Source organism: Lytechinus pictus, chromosome 3 (assembly GCF_037042905.1).
Source record: "Lytechinus pictus isolate F3 Inbred chromosome 3, Lp3.0, whole genome shotgun sequence".
NCBI lineage: Eukaryota > Metazoa > Echinodermata > Echinoidea > Temnopleuroida > Toxopneustidae > Lytechinus > Lytechinus pictus.
In genome coordinates, this window is record NC_087247.1 from 74,949,214 (window position 1) to 74,970,522 (window position 21,309).

The 21,309-nt window shown below is 39.0% G+C and overlaps 2 protein-coding genes across 2 annotated transcripts; both read left to right on the top strand.

Annotated features, from left to right (window-relative positions):
• The first annotated feature begins 2,400 nt into the window (after positions 1-2,400).
• Positions 2,401-3,348, top strand: LOC135153463 (uncharacterized protein K02A2.6-like). Its single transcript, XM_064096080.1, has one exon. The coding sequence runs from the start codon at positions 2,401-2,403 to the stop codon at positions 3,346-3,348; it is 948 nt and encodes a 315-aa protein (XP_063952150.1).
• Positions 3,349-10,768: 7,420 nt separating this feature from the next.
• LOC129256090 (m7GpppX diphosphatase-like) lies at positions 10,769-19,786 on the top strand. Its single transcript, XM_054894380.2, has 2 exons — positions 10,769-12,973; positions 16,603-19,786. Exons 1-2 carry the CDS (start codon positions 12,538-12,540, stop codon positions 16,755-16,757), a joined length of 591 nt encoding a protein of 196 aa, XP_054750355.1. The 5' UTR covers positions 10,769-12,537; the 3' UTR covers positions 16,758-19,786.
• The last annotated feature ends 1,523 nt before the right edge of the window (positions 19,787-21,309 follow it).

The following is a 21,309-nucleotide window of genomic DNA, read 5'->3' on the forward strand; positions in this document are numbered from 1 at the left end:
TTATTCAGTCAGGAAGGGAAGGGCTACCTTAGAAGTGAGTCTGCTAGAAAAAATGAGGCATGGAGCAGAGTTCTGGCTGCGACCACGGAGTCTGATGCTATCAACAATGGCGAGCACATCATAAGGGTTGCTGGTGGAAAGGTACGGATAAAGGCGGGCCATGAATCGATTGTCCGTGGGTATTGCCATCCTATGAAATCAGCAAGGGAGCTATTGGCTGTCATAGAGCCAATGAAAGAGAACAGACTGCCCAATGGGATAATGACTGCCCGCTCTTTGGTGATGGTTGATGGAGGAATTGTCCCTGTTCGGGTTGCCAACCATAGCCCACGAGACATCATTCTCACGAGATACACACAGCTGGCGATACTTAACACTGTGGAGAGGGGTGCAATCTTTACTAAGCACGATATAGAACTGGAGTATGTGGATGCTGAGACACTGCAGGTGACAATGACCGAAACAAGTCCTCTGCCAGCGAAGTTCCTTTCGGAGATTGATATCTGCCAAGATGGCTTAACGGATGATCAGGTTGCCAAGACCAGTGAATTGCTACGGCGACACGAACATGTTTTCTCAACAGGAAGTGATGACTACGGTTGCACAAATCTCACTACACACAGTATCCCAACTGGAGATGCCCCACCCCAAAAACAAGCATTCCGGAGAATCCCTCCTCAACATTATCGAGAAGTCAAAGAACACCTCCGTCAGCTCCTTGACGCAAATATCATCCAAGAGTCATACAGTCCTTGGGCATCACCAATTGTTGTAGTAAGAAAACGTGATGGCAGCATGCGACTGTGTGTCGACTATAGGAGGTTAAATTCCAAAACAAGACATGATACATTCCCCCTCCCACGTATAGAAGAGTCACTGGATGCCCTCGGTCAGGCCAAGTACTTCTCGACGCTTGATCTTGCCAGTGGATATTGGCAGGTGGAGATGGAGGAAGCAGATAAGCCAAAGACAGCTTTCACTACGCCCATGGGGCTTTTTGAATTCAATAGAATGCCCTTCGGTCTGTCGAATGCCCCAGCCACCTTTCAAAGACTCATGCAACGATGTCTGGGCGACCTGAACTACGAAACGTTGCTTATCTACTTAGACGATATCATCATCTTTTCCAAAGATTTTGAAGAGCACTTAGGGAATCTAGATGTAGTCTTTTCAAGACTTCATCAGGCTGGTCTTAAGGTGAAACCTAGCAAGTGTCACCTATTCCAACAGAGAGTGCAGTACCTAGGACATGTGATTTCAGCAGAAGGCATTGCAACCGACCCCGATAAATGCAAAGTACTGGAGACATGGCCATGCCCAAACAATGCCAAAGAGACTCGCAGGTTCCTGGGTTTCGCTGGGTATTATCGGCGGTTTGTTAAGAACTTCTCTAAAATCGCTAAACCTCTCTTCGCCCTTGTAGGTCAACCGAAGAAGGGCTCCCGGAAGTCTAGAGGTCCATCTCCACCTTTCATCTGGTCAGATGAATGTCAGGGAGCTTTCGATACCCTCCGTCAATGCCTTGTTTCTGCACCAATCCTTGCCTATCCTGATTTCAATGCACCATTCCGACTCTACACTGATGCTAGCAGCCACGGACTCGGGGCAGTGCTTGCTCAGAATCAGGAGGGCAAGGAGAGGGTAATTGCCTATGCCAGCAGGGGTCTCCGGAGGTCAGAGAGGAACGACGAGAACTACAGCGCGTTCAAGCTCGAACTGTTGGCCCTCAAGTGGGCAGTGACGGAGAAGTTTCGGGATTACCTACTTGGATCTCAAGTAGACGTTTACACCGATCACAATCCCCTCCTCTATCTTCGCAAGGCAGACCTCCGTGCCACCGAACAGCGTTGGGCTGCAAAGTTAGCCAACTTCAATATCAAGGTCCACTATCGTCCTGGCCATGCTAACCAAAATGCAGATGCCTTATCCCGCTTACCGGTTAGTGAGGACTTCAGTCAAGAGCTGACCCAAAAACAAATTAAGAAAGATGAAGAGCAGGAGGATGGGGAATTATTGAACATACATGCTCAGACTATCACTGGACCTACTCACCGATCCCAATCGCTGTCTCAGAGGGTAGCCAACCTCCAGGCTGGAGACCCTACGACATCCTTTGTCGCAGAGCTCGTGAGTGGTAACAGACGCCCGTCAGCGCAAGTACTCCAGACTGGAAGCAGGTCTTTTCGGAGGTTGATAGGGGAGTGGCCAAAGTTGACAGTCCTCAATGGAATCCTGTATCGCACTTGTTACAATGACAAGGAGAGAATGGAGTATAAACAAATGGTTGTACCACCTGTGGCTAGAAAAGATGTTTTCCAGCACGGACATGAGCAGGCGGCCCATATGGCAGCGGATAGCTAGACTCTCGACACCCTAAGGAGAGATTGGTACTGGCCATACATGACGACAGAGGTAACTGAATGGTGCCGCCAATGCCCGAACTGCTGCCTGCGGAAGGGAGGGGCCGGCGTTACCAGAGCCCCATTGGTAAATATATCCACGTCTTATCCTCTTGAATTGGTGATGATGGACTATCTGACGCTACAGCGTTCATCGGGAGGGTATGAGAATGTGCTGGTCATCACAGACCACTTTACCAAACTAGCCGTAGCAGTCCCAACACGTGACCAGACAGCACGCACTACAGCCTATGCGTTCTGGAAACACTTTGTGATGGTGTATGGTTACCCCCAGCGAGTGCACACGGACCAGGGAGCGAACTTCATGTCCAAACTAATGAAGGAAATGTGCATTCTATATGGAGCAGCAAAGAGTAACACCACTCCCTACCATCCACAGGGAAACGGCTTGTGTGAAAGATTTAACAGGACATTGATCGGAATGGTTTCTGCCCTCAATGAAGCGAAGAAAGCCAACTGGGCCCAGTTTCTTGGAGAACTGATTTTCTCCTACAACAATACCATTCATCGGTCCACTGGATATACACCATTCTTCTTGATGTTCGGTCGGCATGGCCGAATTCCCCTACACTTCAGTACTCCCTCCCTAATGGTGGACCAAACGCCACCATTATCGACAGAATGGGCGAAGGATCACTGCTCGAAGCTGAAGTTCGTCCACAAGTTAGCCCAAGGGAGTGCAGCCCAGGCAGCAGATCGACAAAAGATGCTGTACGACAGAAAAGCAAAAGAGGTACCACTAGCAGATGGTGAACGAGTTCTTCTTCGCAACCATAACCCAAGGAAGGATAAGAAGATCGGTCCCTTTTGGAAACCAAACCCATACATCATAGTCTCACAGCCCAACCCCGATAATCCTGTCTACTGTATCAAGCCAGAAAGAGGAGAAGTTAGTGCACAGAAATTAATTGAAGCCCTGTTGCTTTGAGACTTTTGACCAGGAACAACCAACCCCCAATCAGCCCCTTCACGACGAAGAACCCCTGCCTCTTCAACATGAACCATTCATGCTCTACCCTGTGCTCATCCCTCAAGACACCGTAGCTACATTAACCTCGTCCCCAGAGACAGTTTCCCATCAGAGCTCTATTGGACCTCCTCCTGGTCAAGAAGAGGAATCCCTCCCTCAAAAGCCAAACCTTGCTATGGAAACAGGTACACAAATCACTGAACCATCCCAAATCCCCATACCCCAAGCAAGGACCTCTTCTAGGTCGACTCGAGGTATGCCTCCAACACGCTATGATGCATCTCTTTACCAAATACATGTAGCCCCATGTGCCAGATCAACCTCTTCAAATGGTGATCGTTGGTTTCACAAACCACTATCTGCCCTTTCCATGGTGTTCTCCCAACCAAAATCCACCCAATCCCCAATTACAAACATAATAGATGTATAAGACTAAACCCAGTCCCAGATGTGTACCTCATTCACAATAGTGAAAGTCTGGAGTAAGACTTCTACTATCAGGTCGTTGTCCCGTTTCCTTGTGCGAAAAAGAAAAAAATAATATCTTGAGTGTTCTTATATGGATTATAATCGTGAGGTTTTCAGTCATTATTGTTTGGTGCTAAGTCTGAGTGTTAGAATATCAAGAGACGTAGGCAATAATTTTTGCCCTCTTTGGGCCAAATGGCACTGTATAGAAACATGAAATTCTACCTGAAGTTGCGAGTTACAACATTTTTTTTACATGTATTGTGCTAACTACATTTGTAGGATTGGTGATGATCTTCACCATGGGAGTGTATTAGTGTAATGTATATAACGTGTGACTTCTTAATGTTCGTTTTAGTTGTAGTGTATAGATATATATTTCAATCATTGCTGTTACTTTTCTATTATTTTTTTCTCTTGTATAGCCTTGAAAATATTTTGTTAACTTTTTTGCTAATGAGCTTAGTTGTGCTATGCTTTTACTTATTTTAAAATAATAATAATAATAATAAATCATTTCTTTCTATCATGACAGTGGGAGTCATGATAAAACTTTGCAGGTGTATGTGTAAGTTGTGGTGTTTCATACATATAGTAAAACTTCATTTTTCCCACAACTTATAATAATACATGTACCTATGTAATCAACAAACTTTCATTACCTGGTTCCAGACATTCATGTCTTTCATAGGGCTGCAGCCCTCTGCACAAAAGGGATCTGAGGTTAAGGCTATTGCCCCCTTGGACCATAAATCTATCAGTGTAGTGCATTAATGCACAATGACCACTTTCTTCTTTACCCCTCTTCTCCCTTCTCCCCCCTCTCTCTCTCTATCTCTCTCCTCTGAATTCGTAAGGCTCTGCTGATTTTATTTTGCAATATATTTATTCTCCCCCAGAAAAGTTATGTGTGGTATATTGGGAAGGGAATAAGATTGGGCAGAGCAGTGTAGAGATTGTCAGGAGAAGGAAGGGTTTTTGTTTCTGTGTATTAGTTTTTCATGATAATTGTCTTCCGTAATACGTTTATTAACATTATTTGTGCCTGATCTGCTATTTTGCTGTGCTAACGGATAAAAAGGTATATAGAACACGGAGTAACTTCACTATTAATACAATATTTAAGAAGAATATTGATATAGAGAGTGGACGCTATCCAGCATATGTTATTTCTTCGCCCTTTTGTTACTAATACAAGTGAACTGTGAACTGCCTATACTACGTATACTATTTGAAGGACGCTTTCCAGACTTACATGATTATTGTGGACCCCATCTATTCCAGAACGTTTCCTGAGTTTCTTCTAAATCTTATTAGTTCGTGCTTTTCTGTATTTTGCTCAAACCTTGGAAGACTTTGAGTGTTTCATCTTCTTCATTCCTGATCTGCTCAATTTGTGGAAACCTGTGATAACTTTATCTTCTTCGTTTTTCTGTATGTCCACCCTTGGAAATCTTGTTCGCGAGGACAGCTACTGTTAAGACATTATTCTTTATCATCGATTCCATTTTCCGCGGTTAATAGAGTGGCCACTCGCAAGTTACACAGACATTCTTAAGTATTGGTTATTTTTCTTTGAGTATTACATTTTCAATTTGTGTCATATTTCTTTTTATTTTCGTTTGTTTACACAAGTGTCAATTTTGTTGAAACATATAATATCTCTGTTTATTGAAACATATTGATAGGATTTTAATAAACCTCTTGTCTCAAGAGCTATACGCATTTATATTGCGTCTCTTTCAATTATCATCTCGTAGATTCTTATTTGTAGTTCGAACCCGAGGGCTCATTAAATAATACTGATTTAATTTATGACGCCTACAATTGTATGATACTTCAAATTCAAATGAAGTTTTATGATTACTTTTAGAACAAAACAGAATGCTTTCGGTTTTGCCTAAGTGTAACGATAATCTATTATCAGTCATCCAATCGACACATGTAGACAGCTGTTCGCTAAGTTTTTCCTCAACAAATTTTGGGTTGGCATTTGAACAAAGTAGTACGCTATCATCTGCATACAATAATAATTTACAGTCAGCTTTTAAACAAATAGACATGTCATTGATATAAGTTGAAAATAGGATTGGGCCTAAAATACTTCCCTGTGGAACTCCACACGTTATAGGCATAATTTTGGAACAAATATCGCGAATAGCCACTACTTGATGTCGATTCGACAAGTAGGATTTGAACCATGCTACAGTAGCCTGGTTAAAACCCATTATTTGTAATTTTCTCAATAAGATGCCGTGATTAACTGTATCAAATGCTTTTTGAAGATCTAGGAGTACCATCCCAACGCATTGTCCCTTAGACATATTTGTTCTCAGATAATCAGTCAAGTGAATAAGGCATGTCTCAGTCGAATAGTCATGTCGAAAACCTGACTGATATTCGTAAATCATATCATTTTCTTTAAAATATTTTTCGATCTGAACACATACCGCCTTTTCTAGAATTTTGGATACTATGCTTAAAACACTGATAGGTCTATAGTTTTCAACAGCAGTTTTATCTTTCTTCTTATGAATAGGAGTTACTTTTGCAATTTTCATATCCTCTGGGAAAGTGCTAGTAAAGATAGATAGATTTATTAAGAAATTTAATGGTTTGTACAAACTCTTTGCTCCTTCTTTTAGAAATTTAGCAGGTATCAAATCTAACCCAGTGCTTTTTGATACATTTAATTTACGCAACTCATTAAAAATGAATTGATCACTAACAGGTAATAATTCAAATTTATCTTGGCTTATACCCTTTTTTTCATAAAATTTACGAATGTTTTCACTGTCTGCACTGAAAATGTCTTTGCAAGATGGAAGTTTATCTACCAACGTAGCTGCGACATTTGTAAAATAGGAATTGAATTCATTGGAAATAGTTATCTTATCATGACATAATTCTCCGTCAATTGAAACGACTAATTCTTGGTCCTTTCCATTTTTCTTTTTTAATCCCAAACTTTTTAGATTCTGCCAAAGTCTTTTAGAATCATTTTTATTTTCTTCTATTTTATTTTGTAGGTATTCTAATTTGGCCTTTTTCACCTCTCTTTGAACCATATTTCTTAATTTCTTGTATCTTTTGGAAAGCGTGTCATAATCCTGATCGCTTAGATTTTTCTTCATTTTTTTATACGCCACATTTCTTTCTCGAATAAGAGAAATAATATCTTTAGTCATCCAGTTTTCTGATCTCTGTTTAATTCTAATCCGTTTTTGAGGCGCTATCATATTCAACGTTGAAATAAAAGTATTTTGAAAAACTGACCAAGCCTTATTTACGTCAGTGCATTGGGTTAAATCTGACCAATCAACGGCAGACAGTTTAAGATTGAAAGATTCTTCGCTATATTTTTTCAACGATCTGATATCAGTGGTTCTGTGAACACCTATAGCCAGCCTAATTTTCTTTCGTGTACAGAAAGTAAAAGAATGGTCACTTATACCAAGATCAATAACACCACTTTGACTTATTTTTTGTTCGTTATTACAAATCACATGGTCCAATAAAGAAGAACATGTGTGAGTGACACGGGTTGCATCTTTGATGAGTTGGCTAAATCCATGAAGACTCAATAAGTCAGTATATTTTTTAGCCAGTGGAGATTTCTGAAAAAGACAAACATTCATATCGCCTAAAAGTATAATTTCATCATCTTTCTTTAATATATCGAGAATATTTGACATCTTCTCAATAAATTGATTGCTTTTCGGAGGCCTATAAATGACGCCAGCAATAATTGGTTTTGATCTTGGTAGAAGCAAATTAATCCACAGTGATTCAGAATCACCTGTACTTAAAACATCTATGATATTGAATGCAATATCATTTCGGACATAAAAACATACACCACCCCCAGAGCCTGATAATCTATCATTGCGTATTACTTTGTATCCATCTATATTGGTTTCTTCATCGTTCACCGAGTTATTTAGCCATGTTTCTGTGAAAGCAATGACTGCAAGATTCTTTCTCTTAAAAAGAATTCGAAGTTCTGAAATTTTTGGTAGAATAGATCTAACATTTAGATGTACAAAGTGAAGGCCTTTTACAGCAAATATGTTTTCAAAATCTTGATAAAGTAAACTTGAATCCTTCGAGTTTTTTTGTTGTAAATTTGGCTCTGGAATGTTTTCGGGTACCCGAATTTCTTTCCCACAGTTTACAATAGTATTATTGTAGTCGTCAAATAAAGATTCACAGAAAGATGGTAAAAAACAGGTTGAACAAAACCATTCCTCATCGGGGCTCAAATATAGATTTGAATATATTTCCAGGCTTATTTCTTGACAGTGAATATGATACCATCTTTTACAAGTGGAACAAAGAAGGCCGCACTGATTTGATTTTACTGGTTTTTCACAGTTTCCACATGCATGGAAACTTAAATTTTGGGCCTGGGTTTGATTCAATATCACCAGACAATAATAAGAGAAGGAAAACAATGATTTTGGTCACTTCCGTATTCATTAATTCTATGGAAGGGATCCATTTGTTTTGAAAATAATAAAAGTACAATTTGGGATATATCATTCTGAAGTTTATTTTTTCATAACAAATCGTTTTGCAGGTAAAGTCGTGCATAAACACAGAACTCACCAGGTCAATTGATCTGTTATATAAATCAAAATTTCCCATTTCCATCTTTGCCATCATAGTATCATATTCTTCCATCAATCAAATAGGTATATATGGAGTAACATGTACTTAACCATTAAGTAATGATCTCACTAACAGTAAATAGTCCTGCCACTCTCTTGTCGAAGTCCTCGATCTGGTTGTCTCACCATGCCTTCTGACATTTCCGTGTAAGTTGGTCGTAGGAGCAGCTACGTCAGCATAGGACCTTCCATCAAAGAAGTTTGGACGTCGATGCTTCTGGTTTGGTACGACACGGCGGATGTTTGCTGCGAAGATACCCTGGCCAATTTTGTTAAGGTGGACCCCAACGAACGTAGAGGGCAGCAACACACAAGCGTGTTGCTATAAGGAAGGTCAACTCGATACGCGCATGCAGCTGAGCTGCGCGCGTATTTTATTGTTCATGCCAACGAAATCAAGCAATGTCGATCCAATACAACAACAAATTAGTAGCGATCAAAAAACGAATATGAAAGAATATGACTACATGCAACAATATAAAAGATAACTTAAAAAATATGTTGAGGAATATACTTACATATAAAAACACACTTTGATATTTAAAACTTTACAAATATAAGTTTCAGGAAACTAAAATCATTACCAAATCGGTGATTGTTGTTATCAGCGATTTCACCAGACGGCTGTATAGGTGATTTGCGTCGAGACGATTTTGTGACCACTCGCAAAGCATTTCGGGATTGAATATAACCACCTTATTTTCTCTGAGCTCTTCGCTGAACCCATCATCACAGTGCAGCTGCAGCGCAGCGCGCAGCCAATGCAATGCATCCGATGCATGGGTCGTTTTTTCGCCGTCCATGCCATGGTCTCGGACTCAGAGTTGAAATTTAGACCCGGATTTCGGGGATACAGCGCCTTTATTTCAGATTTATAGACTTAAAAGTCAAATGACATTTAAAATTTGAAGTCTAACCTTGAACAATCATCGTTGATAAACATCAGCCCTGAAGCCATTACACTTCAAATCAGGCCAGGCAAATTAGACGTCATTGTCTAAGTTGCTAGATCTATGACGAGTCGCCTGAAGCCCCAGCGCATCATCAACGTCACTAGCTAGCTGCGCGACCGGCCCAGACTCGGCGCACCCAGGCCAGAAAAATGACCTCGATTATTACGGTGGTTGTCTATGCATTTATTAGTGGTGCAGCGAAATTCAGCAGAAGAAAATAAAAGATATGAGGTATCCTCGTTACAGGCTCAATATTCCAAAATGAGGAAAAATGTCAAAATCATGATTATTTTAAGCTAAATATTTTCTTTAAAAATAAAAGTAATATTTTTAATATTTATACCCAGAATAACCGATCTAATAATTGTTCATTAAAAAATATTTGAAATTAACAAATGAAAAAAAATCAACTCGACAAATTTCCCAAAACCCCACCTTATTTTTTAAAGTGGTCACAAAATTCGAGCGGAGTTGACCTTCCTTAGAGCAACACGCTTGTGTGTTGCTGCCCTCTACGTTCGTTGGTGGACCCCATCACGACCTAGGTGTTGCTCGCCGATGTTGTCATTGATGACGAACCCCCATGAGTTTCGCCTCGTAGAATCCCTCAAGGTGGAGTTGACGAAGTCGATACGAAGTAGTACCACTACTTGTAGCATTTTGCTGGTTATATCCCCTTTAAAGTCCCGCAATTAAATTAATCCCCTGCAGATCGAATAATGGACTATACTATACTATATAGTATTCCGAACCCAAAAGGAAACAGCTCTGACATTTCATTGGCTTACTCGGTGACCGGTAATATCATGACTCATATGTATATTCATTAGGAAGACGTTCCTCATGAATATATAATTCAGTTCAGATGTCAAGAGGCCCTGGCTGCAATTCGCTTCGCGAATTAGGGAACCCCTCGCTTCGCTCGGGAAGCAGCCGCCAGGGCCTCGACAAGAGGCTATAGTTGCACTAGACAGCTGGCAGCCGTCTGTTTCGAGGAGTTTTTTAACATTTTTTTATTTTTTAAATTTCTCCTCATACACAGACGGCTCGCTATCGTGCAGCCACCTTCTTCTTCTTCTGTATCCTTCCTCCGCTGTATCGGAGATCCGCAGTTTAATACTGCATTAACATTAGCGTTACATATTTTGACGTGAGAGTAAGGTAGATCGAGAGAGGTGAATCTTATGCAAGAAATTTAAGACAAGTAGGTTGAGGTCGTTTCTGGAGGAATCTGCTAATTCGACGTCAGGAAGAAACAGGACGGAAGCGGTAAATTGTTGAGGTTCTTGATCTTTGAAATGCACAGAAAAATACTGCAGTTCCTCGTCTTCTTTTATTAAGTTTAGAAGGGTTTTCCTGTGTGTGCTAAACGCTGGGCATTCTCCAACAAAATGTACAACACTTTCCAGTTCGGAGTGGCAGAACTTGCAGGACTTTGTGGTACTTTGATTCAGAGAGAATAACCTTCTATTCGTTGGGTATGTACTGCAGGATAATTGAGCTCTGATGGACATAGCTTCCCTCAGGAGAGGGCTGGAGACTTGCTTTGGGTAATAATTCTTTTTATCACGTTGGGTCATGCCCGACCATAGACTTAGAGAAGATTTTTTAGCAATTGCAATTTCAAGGGCAGCATAGTGTTGTTTATAAATTTTTCCCAGTGCTAGCTTCTTCCATACTTTATATGGAATGCGATCTCTAAGGATGTTAGGGAGACTTGGAAGCTCATAACTATTGAGGATTTTTATCCAGCGTCTTACCAAAGGTGTATTGTATGCTATACCATTAAACAGGATTCTTCTCTCAGTGCGTTCGTCTGAAAGGCTTGCATATTGCATTAGGGGACTTACAATGCAAAATCCCCCCGTCGGGGCTCTTCAATTTTTGTCTTTAATGAAAAAAACTTTTGAAAATTAACGCGACCGAAATGCAAATTAATATTCCCTCTTCCCTCTTGCCAAAAAATGGGGAAAATCAAGTTAAATGGAACAAAAACAGTGACTTACCTCGGCTGTCGCGCAACTTCACTGCCCTGTTTTATTCGAACTTAATACACATAAACATATGGCCATTGAGTCCCCTGTACAGATCGCGCTAGAACGTCGGTCTCCGTATTTGGTGAGTGAAGCCAACGGAGTTCAGGGGCCGATTGCACGAAAGGGTCTTTGCAAGGACCGTCTTTCGTGTCGCCCATCTTTTATGATACGCCACACTCATTCAATGAACAAGGTTATGATATAACCTTGTTCTCAGTTATATCTCCATGTGTGGCAAAATAAGGATGGCAATGTTTGGCTTATTTTCTCTTTTTCTTTGGGACAAATGCTTGATTTTTTTACACTGACAGTTTTCATTACACCTATTCGTCATACAACTTGGCCCTTAAGTAAATTTGATTCTTTAAATTATTTTTTTCTCAATCAAAAAAAGAGATAAAAAATGAAAATTTTCTTGCCATATTATTTTCCACCAATAGAGGGCGTACACAAAAATATGCCCAAAATTCAAGTTTTTGAGCGCTCTAGTGAATTCAAAAATTATTCCCAAATCACTAATGAAAAATAAATTGCAATTGTACGGAAATTAGTAATTTTGGTCACAAAAGTGATATTTTAATCATTTTTTTAAGTGTGTGCTCTGTACAGCATTGGCATGCCATAGTCCAACCTGTAGATTCCCCACAGGCAGGGTGGTTGCAGTGAACAAGTGATACGCCATGTGAAACGCATTTCAAATAAATTATCTGCAAATATATTTTATTTGTCCGTTAGAATAAACAAAAATATTTTTTTATAAAATGATGTGATATCTCATGAAATTGTATAAAATTTGATTTAAAAGCTAGCTTACGAATTTCATTTGTTTATCATAACTTTCAGAAACACCCCGCTTATAGCGCATCATAAAAGATGGGCGACACGAAAGACGGTCCTTGGAAAGACCATTTCGTGCAATCGGCCCCAGCTGAACGACCAACATAACAGAGACCGAAGCTTTTGGTCTATAGTTGCACGTGCTTTACAATCATATAATAAGCAACTAAAGTTACCGGTATCATGGCCGAAAATCCACCAAAAGAAAAAAAGCGAAAAGTATCTGGAGAAGAATATGAACGAGATGCCTTGCAGAGTTTTAGAGGATTCAAAATAAAGCGAATTTTGAATCAGAATTTGTCATCTAAATCCGTTTTCTTACTGGGCCACATCGATCCACAGGCACAGGGATCTGCAGGTGCTGGTGAACCAAGTGGATGTGGAGGAACAGTCGCGGGAGGAGCGGCCCCGACTGGCACAGGCGACGAAGAAGGTGCAGCGGAAGGCAAAGGCATCAAGCCAAACCAAACCCGGCTACAGGCCGTTGTATTGCTTGAAAAGACTGCATTTACAGAAGACCTGTTACCCAATTTGATGTCAGAAAAATCTGCTCTCAATCGTTCCATGCAGAATGATATTTACGGTGTATATGAATGCTTTCCACCCAAGGAATTGTCGGGTGAGTAAGCTGCCTGTAGACAGTAGAGTAGTGTAACGGTGTAAGTTACCTAGGTCTTACTAGTCTTAGGCAGTTAAGGTCTTCCTCCTCAGAGACAGAGTCATACTCAGTTTGTTGGGGGGGGGGTATGGGTATGGTACTTGGTACCTCATGCGAAAAGACAAGGGAGACTTGCCCGAATGTTTACGCGAAATTACGCCGCCATCTTGTTTCTCATTGTTGATCGCTAATGTTATCGGACTCGTCGTCCGTAACGTTACACTTCTCTTCCCTAATTCATACCACCTAAAGTACAATCCTACCTCGAGCGAAGTTTGTGCAGGCTCCACTCAACTTCACTACCGCTACACTACGCTCCACCTACCCGAACTCCGAGACCGTGAACTCGATCTGATATTCCGAGTGACAAAGGTGGGATTTTATGGGGGGAAAATCTAAAATTCATGCAACATCATGATCTTTAAAAGAGCCAACATGAAGTTTCTCACACATATAAATAATTTGCTGCCGTTGCACGAGGTACCGGGTCTGGTCCGAGCTCGGACCCTCGCGCGCGCATACGATGTTTTGAAATCGGCAGCGAATTATTTATAAGTGTGAGGAAATTCATGTTGGCTCTAATTCACCAATTTTGAGACTGATAGAAGCATGGAGAAGAAGTGAAACTTGGTGTAAAGTAAGAATATTAGTTTTGTTTTTAAAGATCATGATGTTGCATGAATTTTATATTTTCCCCCCATAAAATCCCACCTTTGTCACTCGGAATATCATATCGAGTTCACGGTCTCGAAGTTCGGGTAGGTGGAGCGTAGTGTAGCGGTAGTGAAGTGGAGTGGAGCCTGCACGAACTTCGCTCGAGGTACTACAATCCTAATCCTAACATAGGTAGGACAAAAAAAACAAACAAAAAACAGCATTTCTACTAAAAAGCAAAACCTTAAAGGAGAATGAAACTCTTGGAGCAAGTTAGCTTTTGTGAAAGCAGAAAAATCAAAGAATAAGATCAACAAAACTTTGAGTAAAATAGGACTAGCAATAAAAGAGTTATGAGCATTTGAATGTCGAGATCACTAATGCTATGGAGATCCCCCATTGGCAATGCGACCAAGATCTGTGATGTCACACACGTACAACTCTCCCATTCGGACACTGAAAATATACCCCAAAACATCTCTTTTTGCTCATTCTAATCATATGACAAACGATTCATCAATGATATAATGTTGTGAAACCTCTGTACTTGTCATCTCATAAAGAAAACACCTAACCTTGTGATAGACTCTATAAAAGTGAGAATATAAGTGAAATAAGTACTAAAGTAATGAGGGAGTTGTACGTGTGTGATATCACAGATCTTGGTCGCATTGCCGATGGGAGGATCTACATGGCACTAGTGATCTCAATATTCAAATGCTCATAACTTTCTTATTATTCATTCAATCTTCCTCAAACTTTCAACAATAGGTTTCTTTGATTTTTCTCTTTGATATGGATTCAGCTAGTTTCAAGGGTTTCATTCTCCTTTAAAGGACAAGTCCACCACAAGAAAAAGTTGATTTGAATAAAAAGAGAAAAATCAAACCAGCGTTACACTGAAAATTTCATCAAAATCCTATGTAAAATAAGAAAGTTGACATTTTAAAGTTTTGCTTTATTTCACAAAACAGTTATATGCACATCCCGGTCAGTATGCAAATGAGGGAACTGATGACATCACTCACTATTTCTTTTGTGTTTTATTAAAAGAAATATAAAATATTCAAATTTTCTCCTCATTGTCCTGTGAAAAAAGTTCTATTTCTCCCTGAACATAAGGAATTATCATTGTTTAACATTTTATGGTTCAGTCAAGTTGGTCCTTATTGCCAAATCTGTAAAAATTGAAATATTGTATAATTCAAACAATTAAAACAAAAGAAATAGTGAGTGACGGACATCATCGATTCTCTCATTTGCAAGTGACTAAATTGTGCATATATAACTATTTTGTGAAAAATAAGCGAAACTTTAAAATGTCATAACTTTCCTATTTTACATCCGATTTTGATGAAATTTTCAGCATTATGCTTGTCTGATTTTTCTGTATTGATTCAAATAAATATCTTTCTGAGGTGGACTTGAGCTTGACCTTTAATATATTCTTTATTAGCATTATTATCAAAGACGTTGCTCAAAACTTACCATAAAATTTCCTAAATAGTGAAAAATAAGGCTTAAATGCTCCATAAAATGTGTCTGGAAATGCATACAGCATTTTGGCCTATCCCCATAGGCTATACTGTGTGGGCTAGTGGCTGAAAATAGGCATTTTTAAGTCTTTATGCTGACCTAGACTGTTTGAGCCTCTGTAGATATTCAACTTGGCTACGAAAAAATGTGAAGATGTTGCTATATTTAACTACATTGTGCACTCAAAATATAGAATGAAAATTTGAGGCAAATTCACTTATTGTCTTTTTTTACACATGTCTAGAGCACAAATCTGGTTCCATTGCCCACCCTACCTAACATCCTGCACCTATCCACTAAATCCTGCCAGTGATTCCTATTTATGTGATGCCTTTGCGTTACTTTACTGTTTACATTAAACAATTACAGTTAATTATTAAAGGAGAATGAAACCCTTGAAACCAGCTGAATCCATATAAAAGAGAAAATCAAAGAAACATATTGTTGAAAGTTTGAGGAAGATTGAATGAATAATAAGAAAGTTATGAGCATTTGAATATTGAGATCACTGATGCCATGTAGATCCTCCCATTGGCAATGCGACCAAGATCTGTGATGTCACACACGTACAACTCCCTCATTACTTTAGTACTTATTTAACTTATATTCTCACTTTTATAGAGTCTATCACAAGGTGAGATGTTCTCTTTATGAGAGGACAAGTACAGAGGTTTCACAACATTATATCATTGATGAATCGTTTGTCATATGATTAGAATGAGCAAAAAGAGATGTTTTGGGGTATATTTTCAGTGTCCAAAATGGGAGAGTTGTTCATCTGTGACATCGTAGATCTTGGTCGCATTGCCAATAGGAGGATCTCTATAGCATTAGTGATCTCGACATTCAAATGCTCATAACTCTTCTCTTGCTAGTCCTATTTCACTCAAACTTTTGTTGATCTTATTCTTTGATTTTTCTGCTTTCACAAAAGCTAACTTGCTCCAAGAGTTTCATTCTCCTTTAATAACAATTTTCTGTATTCAACCTTAAAATTTCGCATATGAATTATTTATTTTATGAAAATGATATGGCAATAAGGCTACATAATTTTGTGAAACTTTTGGGGGTGGAATAATTGCGTAAACATAATTACATAAACGTAAACATAAGGCCTGGACAAATGAAAATAAATTTTATTTCAAAAAGGGAAACAATGCAAAAAGAAGCAAGGAGGAAAATAAAAGGAAAATCATGGAATGGACTAAGACTTTTTAAGGTTGCATTACAAATGCTGCCTGCTATTTCCTATGGAATAAGATTAGAGTCTTCTATAGTCATTATTATCAGGTCTGTTCAAATTAAGGTTTTTTAATATATATGCCTGTGGTCATTAAGAAATTACAGATTTTTTTCTCTCTGTCACTTTTCCCTTTTATGCATCCATTTCTCCCAAACAGGAATAAAAACAACTTTGATATATCCTGCTACTGAGAAACACATCCAGAAATACTCTGCTCAAGATGTTCATCTCATCAATGAATCATACAAGGATTACATGAATATGACACTACCATACATTGAAGAGAAGCAGTTTAATATTCAGGTATCTTAGATAAACATTCATTGAGGGGTTGATTCAGCCCCCCCCCCCCCAAAAAAAAAAAAAAAAAAATATCTTGACTGATGACAGCTTGATTGTGAATTGGCATGCTCATTATCTGTGGCATAGATCAGAGTCGATCCTAAAAAAAAATCTAACTTATTAATCATGCAACTTTATGCATAGAATCAAGTTTGGTCTAATGATTATAATGAGGCCCCTAAACCTCAAATTCTTTGCTTACTCTTTATAAGACTGATAAAATATATGAATAAAAATCGGCATGAATTCATGCATTTCTTTGTTTTCAACATTGTGTATTTTATTGGGTTTTTATAATATACCTCTGTAACAGTGTCAAAATAAAATATAACTCTCTCCAATCTTCTATGCACTCCTGTTCAAATCAAATTTACAATGCTCTTCTATGAAAAAATAATCTAAACCTAACTGAAGAAGGGTGAACAAAGAATAACTCCGATGTGAACAAGATGAAGTCCTAGTCGGCACTGACTTTACTTTTTTTAAAGCACATTTGCCAATGCACTCACATTAATCAACTCTACCAATCAAGTAAAAGCAAAGTGGTATAGACCACAAAATGAACTAACCCTATTAAAAAATGAAAACCAATTAAAGCACAGAGATGAGTGATGATGAGGTGGAACTGAATAATAATGAGAACTAAACAATGAGGCCATGTGGAGTCAAAACTCAAAAGGGATGGAAAACTAGAAAGCGTTACTGAGGGGAAAATGAATGATGAACCTGGTGAAGTGCTGTTGCTATGACAAATGAACAATGTATTGGGATAGTGGAGATGGAATGAAGGTGACACAACATTTGCTCCTGCGACAGTTGCTCCAGGCTGTATTTCGTCTAAGATATAGGGTTAGCCGTTAGGGTTGCATTTTAGGTGTAGGATAGGGTATAGTGTTGAATTCATGGCTTAAGTTGGCGATTCCATTAGTGCATGGAATTCACAGTGGAGCAATTGTCACCAGAGAAAAAATTTGACCGTTACACTTTTTTACTAATTTGAATTTTACATATAAAGTCAAACAAATTACTGTGGTCCCTAGAGATTAAACCTGGGCAAATTTTCCTGTATTCTGACAGATATTGGGGATGATAATGGTGGTGTATTTTCCTGTATTCTGACAGATATTTGGTATGATAATGGTGGTGTATTTTCCTGTATTCTGACAGATATTGGGGATGATAATGGAGGTGTATTTTCCTATATTCTGACAGATATTGGGGATGATAATAGTGGTGTATTTTCCTGTATTCTTACAGATATTGGGGATGATAATGGTGGTGTATTTTCCTGTATTCTGACAGATATTGGGGATGATTATGGTGGTGTATTTTCCTGTATTCTGACAGATATTGGGGATGATTATGGTGGTGTATTTTCCTATATTCTGACAGATATTGGGGATGATAATAGTGGTGTATTTTCCTGTATTCTGACAGATATTGGGGATGATAATAGTGGTGTATTTTCCTGTATTCTGACAGATATTGGGGATGATTATGGTGGTGTATTTTCCTGTATTCTTACAGATATTGGGGATGATTATGGTGGTGTATTTTTCTGTATTACAGATACAGTATTGCTCGGAATAAAGTTGACGCATTACCGCGCTGTACCGCGTAAGTCGATGTGAAATCGGGTCACGCGCGATTACCACCAGAAAATTTCCATCGGCGTGAGTCGCACTCTGAGAGAAATTACCATGGTAATGTACCACGAGATTTTTTAATGAAAATCTTGTGTATTACCGCGATAATACCGCAGAAGGAGGGACGATCTTCTGTCGTAGAGACATTGATTTGATAATTAATAAAATGTCACAATTTGGACAACTCACATGGCTCGAATTAGCCCTCCTGACTTGCCGCGATGTCTCTCTCGAAATTACGATACTTGGCAGCAACTTATTGCCGTAAGATGCCGTCTCCTCGAAACCCAAACAAAAATGTCATGGCTTGATGTTGAGCTTTGCGCGAGAGCACAATTTTAATGCACGCTCGTATCATCGCCCTCAAATTGACATCTTTCTGAACTTCGTTGAGCGAAAGTCGGGTCGAGATGAGATCATGTACTTTCTGGGATAAGTAGTGAATAGTTATAAGAAAAAAAAGGAGCACCCAAGATAAGAAGGGACAGAGTCGAGCAAGAGAAGGAGAGAGCGAAAGATACGAGAGACAGATGGAGGGGGAAAATGATCAAGAGAGAGAGAGAGAGCAAAAGATAATGGAGAGAAAGGGGGGCTAGATTAAGCAAGAGACACCGAGGCTGGAAAAAACAGACCTATTGTTTATTTCCTTATATTCCTTTACCGTCATTCTCTTACTCTGTTCACAACCATAATGATTTAATTTTCATATTTTCAGTGCATTATTGCCCAACATTCTTCCACCGTTATTATGATATAAGGAATGATAAACTCCTTTCTGTCTCCCACCACTCGATCAAGTCACAAAAACACAGCATGTAGAGGGCTTAATTTGATTGCACCACGAATGTCCTTGATTACTCATGCTTAATTACAATCAGTGTTCTTTTCCCTTGTTTCCTCATATTCTATTTTTTATCGTTTTTTATGTTGATATATTTCCATTTGACCCATGTCTCACTCTTGAATTTCTACTCTATCGCTATCTCAGCTCACTTCTCCCTCGATTCCTACCCTTTTTTTCTCCTCCACACTTCTCAATCCTTTTGACTCTTTTTTTTGTGTGTGTGAGTAATATTGCAAAGCTCATTCTATCTTATGCGACGCTCTAGCTGGTGTTTATGAACAAAGAAAAAATAATTTTTTGAGTGTCAATTTATTGTCACCGGATTGTCATAATAAGCATATATCTTTATCAATTTTTATTAATCTTCCTTCATTGTTCGAATGATAGTGTTCAGAATTTCTATATTCTCTCCTCTCACTGAATCACGTCACCTCTGCTGTCATTATCTCTCTTGCTCGTGGTGGCGTACCTAGGGGGGCAAATTCGTCCGCCAAAAAATGTTGACAAGCAAAAAAAAAAAAAAAAAAAGATCTTCAACCAGAAATAAAGGATTTCATACCAGGAAAAATTTTGACAAGAAAAAAAAGAAAGGACTTCAACCACAAATTAAGGATTGCATATTTCATATCAGAAGAAAAGTTGACAAAAAAAGGGTCTTCAAGTTCAAAGGAGCGGGCCATCTGTGTCTCGCTCGTCAGGGGGGGGGGTGGCAGAGATATGTCTCTTGCATGGGTTGTGACTCGTCAGGGGGGGCAGTCTGCCCCCTGTAGGTACGCTAATGCTTGCTCGACTCATTTTTTCCCTTATCATTCCTTAGAAACATGCATTTGATTTGATATATAGATGTATATTTGTCAATAAGTAAAGATTTGGTCTTAACTAAGACCCAACGGTGGATTAGCCTAAAGGCACAAAGATGAACCACTGAAGTCAGACAATGGATCACATTGGCCTGATTAACATCAGGACAATTAACTGTAAGTATTATGTCTTCGGTTATGTTTCAAATGTTATGTTCAAATATACTCGCCCATGTGCACGTACTATTAAACGTTAGGTCTACATTTTTTTAAAATACAGACAGAAAATTAAGATTTACATTGTAATTGTTAATTTGCTGTCTGTATTTATAAAAAAAATGTACCGGTAGAACTAACGTTAGTACGTGCATGTTGTAGACTCACTCTTCTTCGGTCCTTTGATGCAGGTTTTGTATTTCTTTATGATAGCGTATCCAATTTAGAGGTAAATCGGAGCTCTGCACTGTCATAATCATGAGCATGGGTTAGACTAAATCTACAATCCTAGTCGATATTCTCAAAAAGATCCTTAACAGTTTTTTTTCTATTAATATTTTTCAGTTGATTGGTAATGATTTAGGGCCTATTCAAAATCCAGGGTCGTATTCCTTTACTAGATCTACCAATATGTTTACGAGACACGGTAGGCCCATTATTTATCGTTAGCGATCATCGACAGGTCGGTGTAGTAGACTCAATGTCTAGATGTGATCAATTTATTATGATCCAATTTCAAATCATATTTTTGAATGATAAAGACAATTTCAACAAAATTGTAGTGGTACGGGTAGATACAATGGCACTGGTAGTGGAACTAGATCTTTACTAACTTCGTAATAATATGGCGACTGGGCATAAAAAAGGATCTGACTGGACATTTACATTATGACAATCAAGTAGAATCAACATTATTAAAATTGCTTGTGCCTTGTACCTAATGTGCTTAACATATCCCTCACTCGTCGACATCTGCATTGCCACAAAGACAAAGTAAGCATATATGGGTATACGATCAACGTTAGGCCTAGGCTAGGATAAAGTAAAGTCTTTTGAAGAACTGTACTACTAGCTAGCTAGCTACAATCACACTGTTACTAGTACGAGTTTAGTATAACTAAGTCTAAGCTAGCTAGGCACCGTACGGTACCTACCGGTACGGTACCACTACCAGTACCGGTACATTGTGATTGTGAGCAGAGGCCGAGAGGACAGTGACAGTGCATATACTTCCG